We start from the raw sequence: 20,547 nt of genomic DNA on the forward strand, positions 1-20,547 counted from the left end.
CCTAACATAGGGAACTCCCTCTCTTGGAACCGCTTAGATGCAGTGGTCGTTATTGACGGTGGCATCTAAGGAGTTAAACAGCCAGGATCAGCGCTTCTGCCAATCCGGGGCATTAGAGCAGGAGCCTGGATTCCTTGCCACAGCCAAGCTCCTGCTCATTGTTGCACAGTAGAACCGCGCAGCAGTTAGACTAGGCCTCCATAAAAAGGCAACAACCTAGCCGAAGGCCCCTTAGTGACTACTGTAAAAAGGTGTATTGTCTGTCACCAAGGGGTTAATTGTACAATATTATATACAATAATGTATGGTATTTTGGGAGGGGGGTAAGCAGGAAACTAACATTGTTGGCAACAATGAACTTTGTTTTACAAACCAGGCACAACACGCAAGCTGGACTTGCTATCTAACTCAGCACTACCTACTATAGCCAGTCTATGCCTTTATGGAATGTTGTGGGATGATGTTGATGAATGTTAGTAAATACTTGATTGTGCACTGAGTCTTCTAATTTGCGGCATCTCCTATACCCTATTGGTTATCTGTATTTATGCGTCTATGTTAATACCACCAAATATTGAGAGATAGTATTGTTGCAGCTTCCTCCAATCCCATCGGATTCTTTACACTCTGTGTATTGTGGGAATTGGACATAGATAATCATATTCATTCATCTCTTTTGTGTTGGAATTAATATATAGCCACTAATGTTTCATGTGTCATAATTGGGAATGAAGTGACTATGAATTTTTTTATTTTTTATTTTATTTTATATTCTGTAATTTTATATTTCTTTATATTAAATTAGTGATTCTATATGCAAAACTAGAAGGAGTGCATACCTAGTTTTTCTTTATTTAAATTTACAAAGATCATGCAAAAAAAGATGACGCTTCAGGCTGATTTCACATCTGTGGCTGTCCTCTATGGCAGGCTGTTCCGGCAGAGAACAGCCTGTTGCAGTTCTCTGGATACAGCATTGCCAGATTCTGCCGCCTGCCCTCCAGACCTCAGTGACTGTAATGGGGTCCAGCAGAGAGCTGGCGACTACCCGGCAAATATGCCAGGAATCGATTGGACAAAAACACGTTTTTTGTCCGGTCGATTCCCTGCATTCTACCTTATGCCAGAACAGCCTGCCGGAGAGGACAGCCGCAATTGTGAAACTAGCCTTAGGCCTCCTACACACGACCGTATGGCTTTTTCAGTGTTTTGCGGTCTGTTTTTCACGGATCCGTTGTTACATTTTATGTTTCCGTTTCTGTTTTGTCTTTCCGTTCCGTCTTTCCGTATGGCATATACAGTATACAGTAATTACATTGATAAAATTGGGCTGGGCATAACATTTTCAATCGATGGTTCCACAAAAAATGGAACGGAAACGGAAGACATACGGATGCATTTCCGTATGTGTTCTGTTTTTTTGCTGACCCATTGACTTGAATGGAGCCACGGAACGTGATTTGCGGGCAATAATAGAACATGTTCTATCTTTAAACGGAACGGAAATACGGAAACAGAATGCATACGGAGTACATTCAGTTTTTTTTTGCGGGACCATTGAAATGAATGGTTCCGTATACGGACCATATACGGAATGCAAAAAACGGCCAGTAAACGAATCGCATGCAGGAGGCCTTAGATAAAGAATCTAGCTGTGATTTTACCACACCTTACTAGATCAATTACTAAAATTGCTCAAATTTAAAGGGGTATTCTGGTTATATTAAGTCCACAGGATTAAGGATAAATATTAGATCGCTGGGACCCACAGTGATCATGAGAACTGAGGCCCCAAACCATTTGGAGCTGACCTGAAATGGTCAGAAATGCACACAGTCACACCATCCAGAAACAGCCGAGTACAGCACCAGATCCTATAAGTCTGCCGGATCAAAGATATGAACGTAGCCTTAGCAAGTAAGGTCGTTTTTAATTATTTTTACAAAGGGGACACCGTTTGCCTAATCTGCCTATTGCACCAAAATGCCTTGTATATTCCGATTTTAACTGTATCTGGGTCTTCAAGGCATAGATACAGTTGAATGGTGAAGCAGGGAGCTGTCTGCTCCACGGGCCACTGCTCTCCCCAGCAGCAGGTGCAATGCGGTGATGCTATTGCACCTGCTGAACTGGTCAGGAGACTAGACAGTGTGAATGGAGGGGTGGCCACACATGTGCGGCTTGCTCTCCATACACTTAAGGGCCCCATTCTTGAGATAGGAGCGGCTCCTAGAATTGTTATTACATTGCGGAATGCAAGTACTTACTAAAACGGACATATCAGGTGGGTTACAGGTCCATGTTAAATATGCCTAGACCTGTTACTCCCCCCCCACCTACTGGAGTAAGACTGAGCAAAAATGTTGCAACATTTTTAGTCAGTGGCGGAGATTTATCAAACCTGTTGTAAAGGAAAACTGGCTTAGTTGCCCATAGGAACCCATGGAATCTGCTATGGGCAATTAATCCAGTTTTCCTTTATACCAGTTTTGATAAATCTCCCCCAGTATCCATAAATATGTTTAAATCCAGGCCAAGCAACCAGCAATGGCTACTTTCCACTCCACTTTTACAAGCTCGTGTACATGGTGCAAATGGCCAGCATAAAAAGCCCCAAAATAAAGCTGCACATGTAGTCAGTTCATCCACCCTTGTACAATTCCCACTGGGTTGAATGAGAAGAGCTCCTGTATTTGTTACTTATTAACTGACTTAAAGGATAAGGTATCAATAAATGATGTCTGAGAACAAGGGTTGTAATTGTTGGGCAGACAAGGAAGTATAAGATCTGCTGCATGATTGACAATCCTTGTGCCTGCACCACTCCTCGGAGTAGCGGGAGAAGTGCAGAGGCTCTGTCTACGATACCGGAGCAGGGACTGTGCATGTACCGGTACACTTCCAGGCAGCAGCGCATGAACAGTCGCTGCTCTGGATGCAGAAGCAGAGCCTCTGCACTTGAGCTGGCGCAGGCTTGAGATTGGCAGAGCCCACCGAGCTGTCCGGCCTTGTCAAACAAGGGGCAGGGGAAGCGTCTTCAGCTTTGGGGAACCCCCCCTCGCAGGTGTAGAACTCTACATAATGAGACAAATCAATTCGTAAGGATCCATTTGCTCATCTCTAGTCCCATCCACTTTATTTTGTGTTCTACATGTGACATAGGGGTGGACACATGAGACAAATTCCCATAATTCACCTAATGGCTAGTGGGCTCGGCATTCATGTTGGTAACTCCATCCCTTGTAAGTAATGGAGGCAATTTTGGCACCAAAAATGGTAAAAGGCAGAGCGGACCCAGCATCCATGTGAATCCAACACTTCCGGAACTTTATGGCGGCCATTTTGGCGCATAACAGGTAGTATTTAGTGTTAGGACCCGTCTAACAGAGATCGCCTTGACGTTCGGCAGACGGGCTCAGATGGTTTTGTACAAATGCATTTGCCAAGCATCTCACTTTATAAATAAGCATAGCATTAGCACTATAATAATTTTTGTGACTATGGCATTATTGTACTTTACCTGGTTTGCAGGGTGCTGCTGCATTCTGCTTTTTTTCTGATTTCAGCCATGGCAGCGTGCACCTGCGCATTGGGAGGTGCTGACTAACCCCCTTTTCTTTGTAGATCATAAGACATGTTAGACATATTTCTCTCTATATATACCAGTTTTATACCAGCTATTGGTAGGCCTACTTTGTGCCAACATTTTGCATTTCAATCTACTCCCTTCTCTGTAATCTGCATACCAGTCTCTGTGTTGCACCGATTTGTCTAGTGAGGCACCAAAAAGTGAAAGACCAGCTTTTAAAAGTGATTGTTATGCCTGTGCCCACTGCTGCCCTGGTACTTTAGGCAAAGCTCCACTCACCCTGTGTCTGTCGCAGTTCAGGTGCTCTGGCAGTGGGTCTGGGCACCTGTGTGTCTATTGGACACATTCTTCATTGAACTTCACCTCATTTTGCAGTATTGCAAAGGTAACAGGTAGTATTTTGTGTTAGGACCCGTCTAACAGAGATCGCCTTGACGTTCGGCAGACGGGCTCAGATGGTTTTGTACAAAATGCATTTGCCAAGCATCTCACTTTATAAATAAGCATAGCATTAGCACTATAATAATTTTTGTGACTATGGCATTATTGTACTTTACCTGGTTTGCAGGGTGCTGTTGCATTTCGCTTTTTTTCTGTTTTCAGCCATGGCAGCGTGCACCTGCGCATTGGGAGGTGCTGACTGACCCCCTTTTCTTTGTAGATCATAAGACATGTTAGACATATTTCTCTATATATATACCACTTTTATACCAGCCATTGGTAGGACTACTTTGCATTTCAATATACTCCCTTCTCGGTAATCTGCATACCAGTCTCTGTGTTGCACCGATTTGTCTAGGGAGGCACCAAAAAGTGAAAGACCAGCTTTTAAAAGTGATTGTTATGCCTGTGCCCACTGCTGCCCTGGTACTTTAGGCAAAGCTCCACTCACCCTGTGTCTGTCGCAGTTCCGGTGCTCTGGCAGTGGGTCTGGGCACCTGTATCCTGTGTGTCTATTGGACACATTCTTCATTGAACTTCACCTCATTTTGCAGTATTGGTAAACCCTCCTTTGGTTCTGTGTGCACCTGCTTTCAAAGTTTTAATCAGCTCTGCTATATGTGCTGTTTGTCTCATTGACTGAATCAACAATAGGTTTAGTAGCTTGAAAAGGTGCTATAGTCTGCTTGTCTGCCCATGTACCGACTTTCACTTCATTACTGGATTCTGCCCCCCTGTCACCTGACCTGACCTGTGCCGATCACCGTACTGACCCTCTGCCTGCCCTGCTCTTGGTTTTGCACAAATTCTGCCTGCCCCACATTGGCCTGTTACGGACTATGAGTTTTACCTGATCTCTTTGCACTTTGCCTTAGTGTCTCTGACCCCAGTGGGTCAGCTGTCAACCACGGGAGTTAGCGGCATGGTGGCTCCCCTGAAACGGTTGGTGCACACAATCAGTGTAACTGATTGTCACACTGACCAAGAATTCTGGAACATTTAACTTGGTAAATCTCTCCCACTGGATTTTTAAACGTTACAATAGTCCCAAAGTATCCAAAAAGATGTTTATATTTTCCAGCCAAGGCTATGTTAAACACTACGTGCAGAATTATTAGGCAAATGAGTATTTTGACCACATCATCCTCTTTATGCATGTTGTCTTACTCCAAGCTGTATAGGCTCGAAAGCCTACTACCAATTAAGCATATTAAGTGATGTTCATCTCTGTAATGAGAAGGCGTGTGGTCTAATAACATCAATACCCTATATCAGGTGTACATAATTATTAGGCAACTTCCTTTCCTTTGGCAAAATGGGTCAAAAGAAGGACTTTTGACAAAAGTCAAAAATAGTGAGATATCTTGCAGAGGGATGCAGCACTCTTAAAATTGCAAAGCTTCTGAAGCGTGATCATCGAACAATCAAGCGTTTCATTCAAAATAGTCAACAGGGTCGCAAGAAGCGTGTGGAAAAACCAAGGCGCAAAATAACTGCCCATGAACTGAGAAAAGTCAAGCGTGCAGCTGCCAAGATGCCACTTGCCACCAGTTTGGCCATATTTCAGAGCTGCAACATCACTGGAGTGCCCAAAAGCACAAGGTGTGCAATACTCAGAGACATGGCCAAGGTAAGAAAGGCTGAAAGACGACCACCACTGAACAAGACACACAAGCTGAAACGTCAAGACTGGGCCAAGAAATATCTCAAGACTGATTTTTCTAAGGTTTTATGGACTGATGAAATGAGAGTGAGTCTTGATGGGCCAGATGGCTGGATTGGTAAAGGGCAGAGAGCTCCAGTCCGACTCAGACGCCAGCAAGGTGGAGGTGGAGTACTGGTTTGGGCTGGTATCATCAAAGATGAGCTTGTGGGGCCTTTTTGGGTTGAGGATGGAGTCAAGCTCAACTCCCAGTCCTACTGCCAGTTTCTGGAAGACACCTTCTTCAAGCAGTGGTACAGGAAGAAGTCTGCAAGGTAAGAAAAACATGATTTTCATGCAGGACAATGCTCCATCACACGCGTCCAAGTACTCCACAACGTGGCTGGCAAGAAAGGGTATAAAAGAAGAAAATCTAATGACATGGCCTCCTTGTTCACCAGATCTGAACCCCATTGAGAACCTGTGGTCCATCATCAAATGTGAGATTTACAAGGAGGGAAAACAGTACACCTCTCTGAACAGTGTCTGGGAGGCTGTGGTTGCTGCTGCACGCAATGTTGATGGTGAACAGATCAAAACACTGACAGAATCCATGGATGGCAGGCTTTTGAGTGTCCTTGCAAAGAAAGGTGGCTATATTGGTCACTTATTTGTTTTTGTTTTGTTTTTGAATGTCAGAAATGTATATTTGTGAATGTTGAGATGTTATATTGGTTTCACTGGTAAAAATAAATAATTGAAATGGGTATATATTTGTTTTTTGTTAAGTTGCCTAATAATTATGTACAGTAATAGTCACCTGCACACACAGATATCCCCCTAAAATAGCTAAAACTAAAAACAAACTAAAAACTACTTCCAAAAATATTCAGCTTTGATATTAATGAGTTTTTTGGGTTCATTGAGAACATGGTTGTTGTTCAATAATAAAATTAATCCTCAAAAATACAACTTGCCTAATAATTCTGCACTCCCTGTATACTTTTAAAAAATGTTGTAACTATTTGCATGCATGAAAAACACTATGTGCTTATAAACTTTCATATAATGTTTTTAACTGTTGTTGAATAGGACTCAATGTAAGAGAATAGGAATAGATTCATGTTCTGTTTCTAAAACAATAGATGCATTGATGATTTTCTCTCACTAGATGGAGAAGTCAAATAGGCAAATCATGCATACCCATACCTGTATATATACAGGAGATGCTACCAGTGTAGAGATCCTAACACAGAACAAGGAACCCATCCAGGAATGTCAAAAAATGACAAGAAAGGGACATTAAGTAGGAGACCAATGGAAATGCCAGTGATGCAGGGTTCAGATGATGGTCTTCCTGACTGGTTTCATGGAATTATGTCAAGTAGGTAAGTGCACAGAGAGAGGGATTAGGATGGAAATATTGGAACCATATTTAAAACCTCATTCACACGTCAGTGTTTTGGTCAGTGATGGTGAGCCAAAACCAGGACTGGAGCCTCCACGGACATAAGATATAAGGGAAAGATCTGCTTCTGTTCAGTGTTTAGACCCGCACCTGGTTTTGGCTCACAATCACTGATGGAAATCACTGACCGAACACTGACGTGTGAATGAGGTATAACTTAGTAGAATACTGTAGACCTATAGGGTATGTGTTTTATTATATTTACATGGTTATAGTAAACTTTACATTACTTTATGGTTCAAGTATCTGTCAGTACAATAATTTTTGCAATGTACATTATTTACTCAACAGCTACAGTTTTACAAAAACAGATATCCAAAATGGTCATATCCACCATTGGCAATGAACACGAGCTGTAGGCCCAATTGCATGTCAAAAGAATTCCCTACAACACTAGAAACCTTTTAATGATTATGCATACATACAGTCCTAATTTTTTGTGACAGACAGGACTATGTATACCATTTTTTTTTAAGTATTCACATTTGTTGTTAGTTTTCAAAAAAGTTAGCATAATGGCTTCCTTCCAATCATAACTGTGAAGGTATAGTTACATTTGGGCTTCCATAATGTTAGCTAATAAAGTTCCAGGTCAGTGGCTTTCAATTCATAGACAATTTAGTCCATAAACAAAGTAAAACACACAGGTAGACTGAAGCGCATCGAGCACTTGTGCGACGTTTCAGGGACGTTCCCGTTTTCCAGGCATGCCATGTGTTTCTTGTTCTGTGATTGTACTACAACTTTGAAGGTTTGCGAGAGGGCCTCACATAGACAGTATGGTCAGTGCCTGAATGCTTGTTATGATTATTGAATTGGCCATTTTTTTTTTTTTTTTGCAAAGATGGCAAAAAAAAGGGGTGGATTGTGTGACCTGTTATTGGTTGGATCGTTGCCCTTTTTTGGATCGGGGTGTTTCAGTGGGAAGAAAAAAGCAAAAGCAAAAAAGAATACGGATCATTAAACACATGGAAAAACGGATACTATTGCAATCTGGTTTTGGGATCCGCGTATTACTTTTTTTTTGCCGGATTGTGCTGGAAAGTGATGCATCCGTTTTTCTGCTTGATGGATTAGCACGGACATTTGCGCTTTTGCATCCAGTTTAAAAAAAAAATTACAGGAAAGCAAACTAGAGAAAATGTATGCACTTTTGGCATACATTATTTATATAGCAGACTATGTATCTGTTAACTGTATGTGTATTTCTAATGTTTCTGCGTAAAAATCCACTTAGTGACCACTAATACTCCTTTTTAGGCTACATGCATACGACCGTATGTGTTTTGCGGTCCGTATGGCATCCGGTTTTTTTGCGGATCTGTTTTTTTTGCGGATCCATTGTAATAATGCCTATCCTTGTCTGCAAACTAGAAAAAAATAGGACATGCACTATTTTTTTTGCAGAGAAACGGACATACTGATGCGGACAGCACACGTTTTTTGCGGACACATTGAAATGAATGGGTCCGCATTCTATCCGCCAAAAAAAACGGAACAGACACGGAAATAAAATACGGTCGTGTGCATGAGGCCTTACAGGGGCCTAGCCTAAACTCTGCTTGAGTTTCTTGTGCAGCGAAAAACCAGAGTTCATCTGTCTTATGACAGCCATGCTTTTGCTCATAAGGTTCAGATCATCAAAAGTGCTGACCCTGGCCTTTTAACCGTTTAGATACCGCAGTCAATATTGACCATAGCATCTAGGTGGTTTCAGAGGGAAGGGGCTCCCTCTGTAAGCCATTGGTACTGCTGCAAATGAGATCACAGGGTGCCGTTGTCTGTACATGACAGCAGTGGGTCCAGTGAAGGCCCCTAGGTCTGCCCTCTGTGCATGCCTTTGGTGCAGCTTAATAGGCTGCCTTTCAGTGTACTATTGACAATATAATACACTGTACTACATATATAGTACACAGTATTATGGAAGCAATCAAAGGATCACATGTCAAAGTCCGCTTGTGGGACTGATAAGTGTAAAAAAAAATATTTAGGAAAATCCAATTTAAAAAACATACCTTTTTCCATTGAAAAAAAATGTTTTTCAATGGAAAAATTTGAAAAGGGTATTGCCGCATTCATAATGACCCGAACTATATGATTATCAAGTAATTTATCACACATGGCGAATTGCTGTTTTTTACCAGAAATAATGGAATAAAAAGCAATCAGAATGTCATATGTATCCCAAAATGATACCAATGAAAATAGCAAACCATACCGCATAAATCAAGGCCTCCCACAGCTCCGAAGAAAAATAAAAAAGTTATGGTTCTTGGGATGTTTTTTTTTTAAAGTTTTTTTTGTGCAAAGTAGTAAAACTTAAAAAATAAAAACAATATGTATTTGGTATCGCTGTAATCGTACTGACCCTGAGAGTAAAATGTGCAAAGTAAAAAGACAATGGAGGTATTGCTGTTTTTTTCCCATGCAAAGAAACTTTTTTCCAGGTAAAGAAACTGAAGATTCCAATCACACATAATCAATTAACGTGAACCCCATGATATGTACCCTGATCCTGGACCAGTACCCCAGACGGCCCCAGGAGTTGACTGTGTCTGCCAGATGCAAAGTGATGCTGATTATTGCTGACCAAGAGCATAAACACCAACATCACAAAACAGCCAGGAGGACATCTGATAGAAGAGGAAATCCCACAACCGACAATTAGAGATTTCCTCTGAGAAGCCCTTTGGTCACTGATTATACAGAATAGAATTCAAGGACATAGACAAAGGTCAGATAGAGCAGAGCAGCCGCTCACAGGCATACTGACTAGTATGGCTCATGTTCCTTTATATGCTTTCTAAATGGGGATACTCTAACAGGTACTGCTATGGGGTCACTGTGACCGACCTTGCTATGAGGGCACTAAAGCTGCGCTCTTAGAACAGCACTGTGACTATTATTGTTACAAGCATTAGTATGGGGGTAATGTTGATCTCTTTTTTGTAATTGTCGCTGTTCTGGGGTACTATGGCTGACTCTGTTACAGGATCATTGAGGTTGTCAGAGGTATTGCAGCTGCCCTGGTTATTGGATTTGAGCCCAGCAGAACACTATGCCTAGATACTGCATAGTTCAGGACCTGTGCTCTGGAGTTTTTAAGACTTTTCCCATGTCCATGCATATAGACCCAGTCATTTTGTTTTGTGTTTTGTGACCCATTTTTACATGTGTTGAAAACCGACATGTAGAAGCCAATTGTTGTATTGCAGTAAAGGTTTACTCTAAGAGGTCATGAATAGGGATGAGCGAACTCGAACTGTATAGTTCGGGTTCGTACCGAATTTTGGGGTGTCCGTGACACGGACCCGAACCCGGACATTTTCGTAAAAGTCCGGGTTCGGGTTCGGTGTTCGTCGCTTTCTTGGCGCTTTTGTGACGCTTTCTTGGCGCTTTTTGAAAGGCTGCAAAGCAGCCAATCAACAAGCGTCATACTACTTGCCCCAAGAGGCCGTCACAGCCATGCCTACTATTGGCATGGCTGTGATTGGCCAGAGCACCATGTGACCCAGCCTCTATTTAAGCTGGAGTCACATAGCGCCGCCCGTCACTCTGCTCTGATTAGCGTAGGGAGAGGTTGCGGATGCGACAGTAGGGCGAGATTAGGCAGATTAACTCCTCCAAAGGACTTCACTTGATTAATCGATCGATCTGCAGCTGTGCATCATTGAGCTGCTGAAATTCAAATGCTCACTCACTGTTTTTAGGCTGCCCAGACCGTTTGTCAGTCACTTTTTTCTGGGGTGATCGGCGGCCATTTTGTATCTTGTGCGGTGCTGCGACCAAGTGCATCCAAGCTGCGACCAAGTGCATTTAACCCTCAATGGTGTGGTTGTTTTTTGGCTAAAGCCTACATCAGGGTGAAGCTGTCACACCAAGTGCATTTAACCAGCAATAGTCTGTTCATTTTTTGGCCATATACTAAATCAGGGGCAAGCTGCGCCTGTCACCAAGTGCATTTAACCCTCAATGGTGTGGTTGTTTTTTGGCTAAAGCCTACATCAGGGTGAAGCTGTCACACCAAGTGCATTTAACCAGCAATAGTCTGTTTATTTTTTGGCCATATACTACATCAGGGGCAAGCTGCGCCCGTCACCAAGTGCATTTAACCCTCAGTAGTGTGGTTCGTCAAGCTGTGACACCAAGTGCATTTAACCAGCAATAGTCTGTTCATTTTTTGGCCGTATACTACATCAGGGGCAAGCTGCGCCCGTCACCAAGTGCATTTAACCCTCAGTAGTGTGGTTGGTCAAGCTATCACACCAAGTGCATTTAACCAGCAATAGTCTGTTCATTTTTTGGCCATATACTAAATCAGGGGCAAGCTGCGCCCGTCACCAAGTGCATTTAACCAGCAATAGTCTGTTCATTTTTTGGCCATATACTACATCAGGGGCAAGCTGCGCCCGTCACCAAGTGCATTTAACCCTCAGTAGTGTGGTTCGTCAAGCTGTGACACCAAGTGCATTTAACCAGCAATAGTCTGTTCATTTTTTGGCCATATACTACATCAGGGGCAAGCTGCGCCCGTCACCAAGTGCATTTAACCAGCAATAGTGTGGTTATTTTTTGGCCATATCCCAGTCTAATTCTGTCACTAAATCCATACCGGTCACCCAGCGCCTAAATACTAGGCCTCAAATTTATATCCCGCTAAATCTCTCGTTACCGCTGTCCTGTTGTGGCTGGGAAAGTTATTTAGTGTCCGTCAAAGCACATTTTTTGTTCTGGGTTGAAGTACAATTCCCAATTTAGCAATTTCATAATTTAGTGGTTCCTGCTATATCAGAGCTATTTGAAATCTATCCCTAAAAGGGTATATAATATTCAAGGTGCACATAGGGTCATTCAGAATAACTTCACACACACGCTACTGTGCATTTCCAAGTCTAATTCTGTCGCTAAATCCATACCGGTCACCCAGCGCCTAAATACTAGGCCTCAAATTTATATCCCGCTAAATCTCTCGTTACCGCTGTACTGTTGTGGCTGGGAAAGTTATTTAGTGTCCGTCAAAGCACATTTTTTGTTCTGGGTTGAAGTACAATTCCCAATTTAGCAATTTCATAATTTAGTGGTTCCTGCTATATCAGAGCTATTTGAAATCTATCCCTAAAAGGGTATATAATATTCAAGGTGCACATAGGGTCATTCAGAATAACTTCACACACACGCTACTGTGCATTTCCAAGTCTAATTCTGTCGCTAAATCCATACCGGTCACCCAGCGCCTAAATACTAGGCCTCAAATTTATATCCCGCTAAATCTCTCGTTACCGCTGTACTGTTGTGGCTGGGAAAGTTATTTAGTGTCCGTCAAAGCACATTTTTTGTTCTGGGTTGAAGTACAATTCCCAATTTAGCAATTTCATAATTTAGTGGTTCCTGCTATATCAGAGCTATTTGAAATCTATCCCTAAAAGGGTATATAATATTCAAGGTGCACATAGGGTCATTCAGAATAACTTCACACACACGCTACTGTGCATTTCCAAGTCTAATTCTGTCGCTAAATCCATACCGGTCACCCAGCGCCTAAATACTAGGCCTCAAATTTATATCCCGCTAAATCTCTCGTTACCGCTGTACTGTTGTGGCTGGGAAAGTTATTTAGTGTCCGTCAAAGCACATTTTTTGTTCTGGGTTGAAGTACAATTCCCAATTTAGCAATTTCATAATTTAGTGGTTCCTGCTATATCAGAGCTATTTGAAATCTATCCCTAAAAGGGTATATAATATTCAAGGTGCACATAGGGTCATTCAGAATAACTTCACACACACGCTACTGTGCATTTCCAAGTCTAATTCTGTCGCTAAATCCATACCGGTCACCCAGCGCCTAAATACTAGGCCTCAAATTTATATCCCGCTAAATCTCTCGTTACCGCTGTACTGTTGTGGCTGGGAAAGTTATTTAGTGTCCGTCAAAGCACATTTTTTGTTCTGGGTTGAAGTACAATTCCCAATTTAGCAATTTCATAATTTAGTGGTTCCTGCTATATCAGAGCTATTTGAAATCTATCCCTAAAAGGGTATATAATATTCAAGGTGCACATAGGGTCATTCAGAATAACTTCACACACACGCTACTGTGCATTTCCAAGTCTAATTCTGTCGCTAAATCCATACCGGTCACCCAGCGCCTAAATACTAGGCCTCAAATTTATATCCCGCTAAATCTCTCGTTACCGCTGTACTGTTGTGGCTGGGAAAGTTATTTAGTGTCCGTCAAAGCACATTTTTTGTTCTGGGTTGAAGTACAATTCCCAATTTAGCAATTTCATAATTTAGTGGTTCCTGCTATATCAGAGCTATTTGAAATCTATCCCTAAAAGGGTATATAATATTCAAGGTGCACATAGGGTCATTCAGAATAACTTCACACACACGCTACTGTGCATTTCCAAGTCTAATTCTGTTAGTAAATCCATACCGGTCACCCAGCGCCTAAATACTAGGCCTCAAATTTATATCCCGCTGAATTTGAATACAATACATTGGGCCAAATAATATTTTTGTTGTTGTGGTGAACCATAACAATGAGAAAAACATCTAGTAAGGGACGCGGACATGGACATGGTCGTGGTGGTGTTAGTGGACCCTCTGGTGCTGGGAGAGGACGTGGCCGTTCTGCCACATCCACACGTCCTAGTGTACCAACTACCTCAGGTCCCAGTAGCCGCCAGAATTTACAGCGATATATGGTGGGGCCCAATGCCGTTCTAAGGATGGTAAGGCCTGAGCAGGTACAGGCATTAGTCAATTGGGTGGCCGACAGTGGATCCAGCACGTTCACATTATCTCCCACCCAGTCTTCTGCAGAAAGCGCACAGATGGCGCCTGAAAACCAACCCCATCAGTCTGTCACATCACCCCCATGCATACCAGGGAAACTGTCTCAGCCTCAAGTTATGCAGCAGTCTCTTATGCTGTTTGAAGACTCCGCTGGCAGGGTTTCCCAAGGGCATCCACCTAGCCCTTCCCCAGCGGTGAAAGATATAGAATGCACTGACGCACAACCACTTATGTTTCCTGATGATGAGGACATGGGAATACCACCTCAGCATGTCTCTGATGATGACGAAACACAGGTGCCAACTGCTGCGTCTTTCTGCAGTGTGCAGACTGAACAGGAGGTCAGGGATCAAGACTGGGTGGAAGACGATGCAGGGGATGATGAGGTCCTAGACCCCACATGGAATGAAGGTCGTGCCACTGACTTTCACAGTTCGGAGGAAGAGGCAGTGGTGAGACCGAGCCAACAGCGTAGCAAAAGAGGGAGCAGTGGGCAAAAGCAGAACACCCGCCGCCAAGAGACTCCGCCTGCTACTGCCCGCCGCCATCTGGGACCGAGCACCCCAAAGGCAGCTTCAAGGAGTTCCCTGGCATGGCACTTCTTCAAACAATGTGCTGACGACAAGACCCGAGTGGTTTGCACGCTGTGCCATCAGAGCCTTAAGCGAGGCATTAACGTTCTGAACCTGAGCACAACCTGCATGACCAGGCACCTGCATGCAAAGCATGAACTGCAGTGGAGTAAACACCTTAAAACCAAGGAAGTCACTCAGGCTCCCCCTGCTACCTCTTCTGCTGCTGCCGCCTCGGCCTCTTCTGCTGCTGCCGCCTCAGCCTCTTCCTCCGCCTCTGGAGGAACGTTGGCACCTGCCGCCCAGCAAACAGGGGATGTACCACCAACACCACCACCACCACCTCCGTCACCAAGCGTCTCAACCATGTCACACGGCAGCGTTCAGCTCTCCATCTCACAAACATTTGAGAGAAAGCGTAAATTCCCAACTAGCCACCCTCGATCCCTGGCCCTGAATGCCAGCATTTCTAAACTACTGGCCTATGAAATGCTGTCATTTAGGCTGGTGGACACAGACAGCTTCAAACAGCTCATGTCGCTTGCTGTCCCACAGTATGTTGTTCCCAGCCACCACTACTTCTCCAAGAGAGCCGTGCCTTCCCTGCACAACCAAGTATCCGATAAAATCAAGTGTGCACTGCGCAACGCCATCTGTGGCAAGGTCCACCTAACCACAGATACGTGGACCAGTAAGCACGGCCAGGGATGCTATATCTCCCTAACTGCACACTGGGTAAATGTAGTGGCAGCTGGGCCCCAGGCGGAGAGCAGTTTGGCGCACGTCCTTCCGCCGCCAAGGATCGCAGGGCAACATTCTTTGCCTCCTGTTGCCACCTCCTCCTTCTCGGCTTCCTCCTCCTCTTCTTCCACCTGCTCATCCAGTCAGCCACACACCTTCACCACCAACTTCAGCACAGCCCGGGGTAAACGTCAGCAGGCCATTCTGAAACTCATATGTTTGGGGGACAGGCCCCACACCGCACAGGAGTTGTGGCGGGGTATTGAACAACAGACCGACGAGTGGTTGCTGCCGGTGAGCCTCAAGCCCGGCCTGGTGGTGTGTGATAATGGGCGAAATCTCGTTGCAGCTCTGGGACTAGCCAATTTGACGCACATCCCTTGCTTGGCTCATGTGCTGAATTTGGTGGTGCAGAAGTTCATTCACAACTACCCCGACATGTCAGAGCTGCTGCATAAAGTGCGGGCCGCCTGTTCGCGCTTCCGGCGTTCACATCCTGCTGCTGCTCGCCTGTCTGCGCTACAGCGTAACTTCGGCCTTCCCGCTCACCGCCTCATATGCGACGTGCCCACCAGGTGGAACTCCACCTTGCACATGCTGGACAGACTGTGCGAGCAGCAGCAGGCCATAGTGGAGTTTCAGCTGCAGCACGCACGGGTCAGTCGCACTACAGAACAGCACCACTTCACCACCAATGACTGGGCCTCCATGCGAGACCTGTGTGCCCTGTTGCGCTGTTTCGAGTACTCCACCAACATGGCCAGTGGCGATGACACCGTTATCAGCGTTACAATACCACTTCTATGTCTCCTTGAGAAAACACTTAGGGCGATGATGGAAGAGGAGGTGGCCCAGGAGGAGGAGGAGGAGGAGGAAGAGGGGTCATTTTTAGCACTTTCAGGCCAGTCTCTTCGAAGTGACTCAGAGGGAGGTTTTTGGCAACAGCAGAGGCCAGGTATAAATGTGGCCAGCCAGGGCCCACTTCTGGAGGACGAGGAGGACGAGGATGAGGAGGAGGTGGAGGAGGATGAGGATGAAGCATGGTCACAGCGGGGTGGCACCCAACGCAGCTCGGGTCCATCACTGGTGCGTGGCTGGGGGGAAAGGCAGGACGATGACGATACGCCTCCCACAGAGGACAGCTTGTCCTTACCCCTGGGCAGCCTGGCACACATGAGCGACTACATGCTGCAGTGCCTGCGCAACGACAGCAGAGTTGCCCACATTTTAACCTGTGCGGACTACTGGGTTGCCACCCTGCTGGATCCACGCTACAAAGACAATGTGCCCACCTTACTTCCTGCACTGGAGCGTGATAGGAAGATGCGCGAGTACAAGCGCACGTTGGTAGACGCGCTACTGAGAGCATTCCCAAATGTCACAGGGGAACAAGTGGAAGCCCAAGGCCAAGGCAGAGGAGGAGCAAGAGGTCGCCAAGGCAGCTGTGTCACGGCCAGCTCCTCTGAGGGCAGGGTTAGCATGGCAGAGATGTGGAAAACTTTTGTCAACACGCCACAGCTAACTGCACCACCACCTGATACGCAACGTGTTAGCAGGAGGCAACATTTCACTAACATGGTGGAACAGTACGTGTGCACACCCCTCCACGTACTGACTGATGGTTCGGCCCCATTCAACTTCTGGGTCTCTAAATTGTCCACGTGGCCAGAGCTAGCCTTTTATGCCTTGGAGGTGCTGGCCTGCCCGGCAGCCAGCGTTTTGTCTGAACGTGTATTCAGCACGGCAGGGGGCGTCATTACAGACAAACGCAGCCGCCTGTCTACAGCCAATGTGGACAAGCTGACGTTCATAAAAATGAACCAGGCATGGATCCCACAGGACCTGTCCGTCCCTTGTCCAGATTAGACATTAACTACCTCCCCTTAACCATATATTATTGGACTCCAGGGCACTTCCTCATTCAATCCTATTTTTATTTTCATTTTACCATTATATTGCGAGGCTACCCAAAGTTGAATGAACCTCTCCTCTGTCTGGGTGCCAGGGCCTAAATATATGCCAATGGACTGTTGCAGTGGTGGCTGACGTGAAGCCTCATTCTCTGCTATGACATGCAGACTAATTCTCTGCTGACATGAAGCCAGATTGTCTGTTACGGGACCTCTCTCCTCTGCCTGGGTGCTGGGCCTAAATTTATGAAAATGGACTGTTGCAGTGGTGGGTGACGTGAAGCCTGATTCTCTGCTATGATATGAAGACTGATTCTCTGCTGACATGAAGCCAGATTCTCTGTTACGGGACCTCTCTCCTCTGCCTGGGTGCCGGGGCCTAAATATCTGAGAATGGACTGTTCCAGTGGTGGGTGACGGGAAGCCAGATTCTCTGCTATGGGACCTCTCTCCAATTGATTTTGGTTAATTTTTATTTATTTAATTTTTATTTTAATTCATTTCCCTATCCACATTTGTTTGCAGGGGATTTACCTACATGTTGCTGCCTTTTGCAGCCCTCTAGCCCTTTCCTGGGCTGTTTTACAGCCGTTTTAGTGCCGAAAAGTTCGGGTCCCCATTGACTTCAATGGGGTTCGGGTTCGGGACGAAGTTCGGATCGGGTTCGGATCCCGAACCCGAACATTTCCGGGAAGTTCGGCCGAACTTCTCGAACCCGAACATCCAGGTGTTCGCTCAACTCTAGTCATGAACATAGCAAAGCCGTGAGACACTCTGTGTGCCACCAAACCATTCTCTACTAGAAGTGTGAGATGAAGCATGCCACTTACAGTATAGGCCAGTCACAGACTATGGGTGCTGTCTTACTGATCCATACAACAAGCTAATAACAGTATGGCTGCACAACATTTCACATACAAACAATAGAAATGAGAAATGGGGATCCTTCTAAATTAAAACGATATTATACCTACTATAAATGAAAAAATAGAAGCTCTTTGCGCACATTTTTTATCAAATGTGTGTTGGGCCCATCTACCAGGCATCAAGGTGGCTTCCGCAGATGGGTACCTAACACTAATATGCCGCCTCTCTTGGACTGACCTAAGCCTACAATATTCAGGGCAGTGTAGGAACCAGCTACACTTATACTCTGCTCAGAAGCCCCATTTATACTCTGCTTAGAACCTGGTTCCTACCCGTCTGCGGAAGCCACCTTGACACCTGGTAGATGGGCCCGACACATGTTTGATCAAAAAATGTGCGCAAAGAGCTTCTATTTTTTTTCATTTATAGTAAGTATAATACCATTTTATGCATTTTTTTCGGGTCCGCACAATTTTCCACTAATTCCTCCTCCCTCAAAAAGATCTTCCAATTATGCAAGCACTAGTGGGATGCCGTATACTCCAAATATTCCTCTTTCCACTCCAGCTCCTGTAGGAAAAGCGCACCAATAGTGTAGCACAGTAAATGCTTCTCACCTGCACCTTTCCCTATTATACTCACAGGGGCAGGTGGAAATCAGGCACAATCAGACACAATAGACACCACAATTGGGCAGGAGCAATAGGCTGCTATTTGTTTTATTCGCTTGTGTGTCTACCTACATTTGCGTGTATTATTAAAAAAGGTTTTATCTACTGAATAGCGGCTCTTCACTATTGGAGATTTTATGTTATATAGAACAATTAAGGAAAAAGAACATCAGAGGAATTGTGGTGTCTATTGTGTCTGAGGTGCCTGATTTCCATTTGCCGCTGTGAGTATAATAGGGAAAGGTGCAGGTGAGAAGCATTTACTGTGCTACACTATTGGTGCGCTTTTCCTACAGGAGCTGTAGTGGAGAGAGGAATATTTGGAGTATACGGCATCCCACTAGTGCTTGCATAATTGGAAGATCTTTTTGAGGGAGGAGTGGAAAATCGCGCTGACCCGAAAAAAACGCATACTGATACTGGGAATTGAGCCCACTTCACTCCTGGGACCCGCAGCGGTAAAACCATTGTGACACCACAGTTTGGAACTTTTGTGACTTTTTATAATACCATTTTAATTTAGAATGATCCCCATTTCTCAGTTCTATTGTTTGTATGTGAAATGTTGTGCAGCTATTCTGTTATTAGCTTTCTGCATGCTCGCTTGATGGATATACACCTGTGACCATGAATGTGCTAGTCTACATTTTCTTGTACTGATCCATACAACAACCAGATTTTACTTTATTTGATATATTGTGTTATGTACCATATTCTTGAGACATAAATGGTGTATATAGGTCTTCTAAAAACAAAATAATAAACTTTATTTAGAAAAAACTTTTAAAAGTGGAGTAACATCCAATTCACGCATGTACTTGTGACAAGTCCCTCACAAGACAGATGTCCTCTGGAGCTGTAATACTATTTGGATGCCGATGAAAGAACCAATCGAGGACAGACTCAATGCCCAGACGGCGGTCTAGATAAACCTACAATGTGCTCCTAGAAGTACTGGAGATGTTGCCAGGACCCCACTGTATGTGTCCTTAGCAAACACCCATTAACCTATGGCTTTGTTATATTGACAACATTCTGACCTCATGAAGGGGAGATCATAGGAAATTCTTTGTCAATGCCCTCAATTGTAATGACCTGGACCTGTTCTTCACCGCAGAAATCCATGACAACTGCATCACTTTTGTGGACTTACGGATCAGCAAAGCAGGGGATAGGAGAATTGTGTGGATATGTTTCACAAACCGACTGCCAACAGTCTAATCAGGTGGTATAGCTGGCACCCACACACTCTTAAGAGGGGTGTCCAAAAAGTCAGTTCTTGTGGATCCGACAGAATTGCTTCACATTACCCGACTTCCAGAAAGCAGCAGAGGATCTGAGAAAAAGATTTAAAAAAAACAGGGCTATCCTAGACAGATCCTAAAAACCGCATATCAACACTCGTTCTCTATTAATAGGGAACAGCTCCTAAATCCAAAGCCCAGACCCGAAGAGTCAGGCCCTGCCCTCATCATTGGGAACTTTGATGCTACTCACAAAGAGGTGAGGAATAGCCTCAAGAGATACTGGGGCATTTTACAAGCAGACCCAGACATTGGCCATTTGGTCAGACATGCTCCGCTATCACTTTCAGGCGAAGACGTAATTTTTGTAACCGCCTAGTACACAGATTTTTCTTTTAGATGTGGAAATTGCATAGCCTGTGATTTCATTGGGTCGGGCAAAACCTATGACTTACACTCATTCATTAAGTGTAAGAGCACCATTCTGGTTTACGTGCATGCGGGACCAAATATGTCAGAAAGACCATCTGGGAATTGGCAAAAAACTATGGAAAATCCACAATAATACGGATCCACCCCATTGCACTTCACGTAATTTCTTGCC

General features: G+C 44.5%; 1 protein-coding gene across 1 annotated transcript in view; it reads left to right on the plus strand.

Moving 5' to 3' along the window:
* Nucleotides 1-6,938: 6,938 nt before the first annotated feature.
* SH2D7 (SH2 domain containing 7) overlaps nucleotides 6,939-20,547 on the plus strand; it is a 33,155-nt gene continuing 19,546 nt past the window's right edge. Inside the window, exon 1 of the mRNA XM_044283373.1 lies at nucleotides 6,939-7,060. Coding sequence (XP_044139308.1) covers nucleotides 6,948-7,060 — 113 coding nt within the window. The 5' untranslated portion in view covers nucleotides 6,939-6,947. The remainder of the gene's footprint in view (nucleotides 7,061-20,547) is intronic.

The sequence above is a fragment of the Bufo gargarizans genome, chromosome 2, assembly GCF_014858855.1.
Source record: "Bufo gargarizans isolate SCDJY-AF-19 chromosome 2, ASM1485885v1, whole genome shotgun sequence".
NCBI lineage: Eukaryota > Metazoa > Chordata > Amphibia > Anura > Bufonidae > Bufo > Bufo gargarizans.